The 2,888-nt window shown below is 39.5% G+C and overlaps 1 protein-coding gene across 1 annotated transcript; it reads right to left on the reverse strand.

Moving 5' to 3' along the window:
* Positions 1–13: 13 nt before the first annotated feature.
* LOC110444579 lies at positions 14–1,784 on the reverse strand (the record flags this gene model as incomplete). The annotated part of the gene is made up of 3 exons (XM_021488948.1): positions 1,396–1,784; positions 967–1,132; positions 14–725 (listed from the first exon to the last, which is right to left on the reverse strand). Coding segments are annotated over exons 1-3 (1,217 nt in total), but the record flags the coding sequence as incomplete, so codon positions are not given.
* Positions 1,785–2,888: the final 1,104 nt, after the last annotated feature.

Consider the following 2,888-nt stretch of genomic DNA (forward strand, 5'->3'; position numbering starts at 1 on the left):
CATCTCGTCTAGCTCCGAAGCCGTGGCGGACAACATGTCGGGCTTAAAATCACTGAGCAAATTATATTTCCCTTGAAAGAACGCTGGGAATACACCTGACTTCATGTGGGACGAAAGCCGTTCGATCACCTTGATGAACCAACGTGACCTTCCCTTCACCACTCCCATGCTTTTCTTGTGCTGATACAATATGGCATTTAAGATGACGCGATTTGTCAAAGGATGCAAGCAAAATGAATGTATGTCTTTGATTCTCTCTATCAACATGATGATGTCTCTGAAATATTGTCCTGTCGTCATCTGACAGATATAATGAAGAGCCCTGTCCTCTAGACAACCTATGTTGAGACCCCAGGAGCAGACAATACTGCCATCGTAACCACACTCATTGCTCCATGGCATCACAGTTGCGTCAAGGTAGAACATTTTTTCACCTTGCGTCAAGACGTCTCTGATATTCTTTTTGAAGTCTGTGTGGAACTCATAATACGGTCGTCTGCTTGCTATTGGGACTTGCAGACGACACTGCTTCGGAACTTCACTGATTGAAATGCAGGGTACGATATTGAGTGTGAAGAACAAATGCGGTTGAATGGACTGGTTCGTGTAGAAGTTGATCAACAAGGTTCCGTCTTTTTTACCAGAATATGATATGTCCATGGTGTGATGTTTTTTTGCTCTATGAGGTCTAGCCTCCTTTAAAAAGTCCACAGCTGCTATGATACCTGCAGACAGGAATGAAAAATAGGGACTTTATCAACAGACCTCATTACATTTGCTTTTTCTCTTAAATCAAAAACTGCAGGTTCAAATGGTTTTCCTCAGTTTCAAATAAGGAAGAAAGGAAAAACGAAAGAGAAGACAGATGCGGTATCGTGTTAAAATCCTAAACAAAGTCTACATGATGCCTTGCCTGCATGTAGAAACTGACAGGCAAATAAAGGTTCATGGACATTTAAAACTTACCGTCATTGAACCAGTGGAGGATAAAGTCAGGCCTAAGGAACCCGTTTGTATCCACACAATGACCCCACTCTTTAGAGATCTGCATCTTGTCTACGGAAAACAGATTCTCGTTGACACCTAGAAGGATTCTATGGCTTGGGAATTCGCTGGGGGGCTTGTACACCATCTGAAAGGAGGAAACATTAATTCTGTTAATCTCGTTATTATCCTCAGTACGAAATGAGCAGTGGCAATGTTAAGTTATCAGAAGAGACAATAACTGTGAGAGTATTGATAATGATACCTTTATGTATTGGAAACTAATCAGGTTACTTCAATTAAAGTTATACAGATCGTTGTTCTGTTCTGAAATCTATCTAGTGTTGTGATTTTGCAAATCTATAACTGATTATCACAAGAGGAAAACCGCCAGAAAATCTGCATATTCACCGTGAATGTGTCGGGTTTTGCAGGCCTCTTAATAGGTACAAAACACTGGAATTCATTAGCATCAAGGGCTCGAAGATTTTCAAGTTCAGGCTTGCCTCCCCTTATTGAAATGTACTTTGGAAACAAAGGATGTATCCCATAGGCAGTGTTCGCAATCCTGGCGGCAAGCCCCATCGCTATCCCAAATGAGTTTTCCCTCCGACTTTCTAGTTCCCCTATGGTAATCCTTTCATTAAGAACTCCTGTGATAAAGTCTCCAAGTTCTGGAGGTCGGGTGGCCACGCCATCAGCTCCCTCCACTTCCTCGATAATGACGTCATCATCATCATCTTCCAGCATGTTCTCTCTAGCTGCGTTCGTCGAAACAACGTCACACTACGTCACAGTCGTATGCTGTAGAAACGAAATATGCTGGTAATATTAAAATGGTTAAATAGTTAAATTGTGGCAATTGGATAATGACAGAAAGGACAACAATCAACAACAGTTACTACATCTTCTACACACAAAAACAGCGTCTTCTACAAAAAGATAACAATAACAGACCTTTCACAAAAACGTACAGCAAAAACAGTACCATTTACAAAAGGACAACAATTGTTCATTCCACATAGACATTACGTTCAACGAAAAATCGCTGGCGGCAAAACCGAGTTAGTAGATAAGAAAATGTCTTTCCGAAATTTTGCCGTTTGATTAAAGTTTGCATACGATGAAAAAATGCTTGTTACTACATGTTCATTAGAAAGTATATTCTTTACCTTTAAAAGCAAACTCTTCTGTCTGATACGATCAGAGAGGCATCATAGAAGAAGTTCATTATACGTAAAAATCAATAACATTCGGTACTGCACAATTGTAAGATTTTTCTGAATCGGGAAATTTAAACGAACTTTTCCTCTTTGTCTCGGTTTCATTTTGCACAAACTAAAACCAAAAGCATTGTTTTTTAAGGTTTAAAATAACATACTTTGGTCTAGTCCGAAATTACTGACTATCCACCCCATCAAAATTTTCGAAAATACAGACTAACACTGTACGATGTACTTATGAGATTTTTTAAGTATTGCCCATCTGACAAAGAACTTTTTTGCCACCGAGTATTTTAGCTACAGGCGACAACAAGTCACGTCGAAATTTCAGGGAAGTAAAATCCATTCTGTTCTTGTCATATCATTTGTCAACAACTAGCATACTCATTTTTAAAATCTTCACAGACGCTACGATATTATCTAGATTTTACAGTATGTTAGATTTGGACGAATGGTAATTTTTTTTAAAGGGAACAAAGTGAATTTTACTACTCTGCATTTTCGACAGGACTTGTCGCCTTAAGTATAGGTTAGGGGTAGAGTGTATCTCTGGTTGTCTATATATACTAGGTATATGAACCAGTACAGCAGTCCTGTCGTGGCGTCCGTTCTAATGCATCACTTCCATTGTAGTAACCAGTTACGCCCGACAGTCGAGGACGTCACTGCTTTCGTTAGGTA

Source organism: Mizuhopecten yessoensis, unplaced genomic scaffold (assembly GCF_002113885.1).
Source record: "Mizuhopecten yessoensis strain PY_sf001 unplaced genomic scaffold, ASM211388v2 hete_36146338, whole genome shotgun sequence".
Lineage (NCBI taxonomy): Eukaryota > Metazoa > Mollusca > Bivalvia > Pectinida > Pectinidae > Mizuhopecten > Mizuhopecten yessoensis.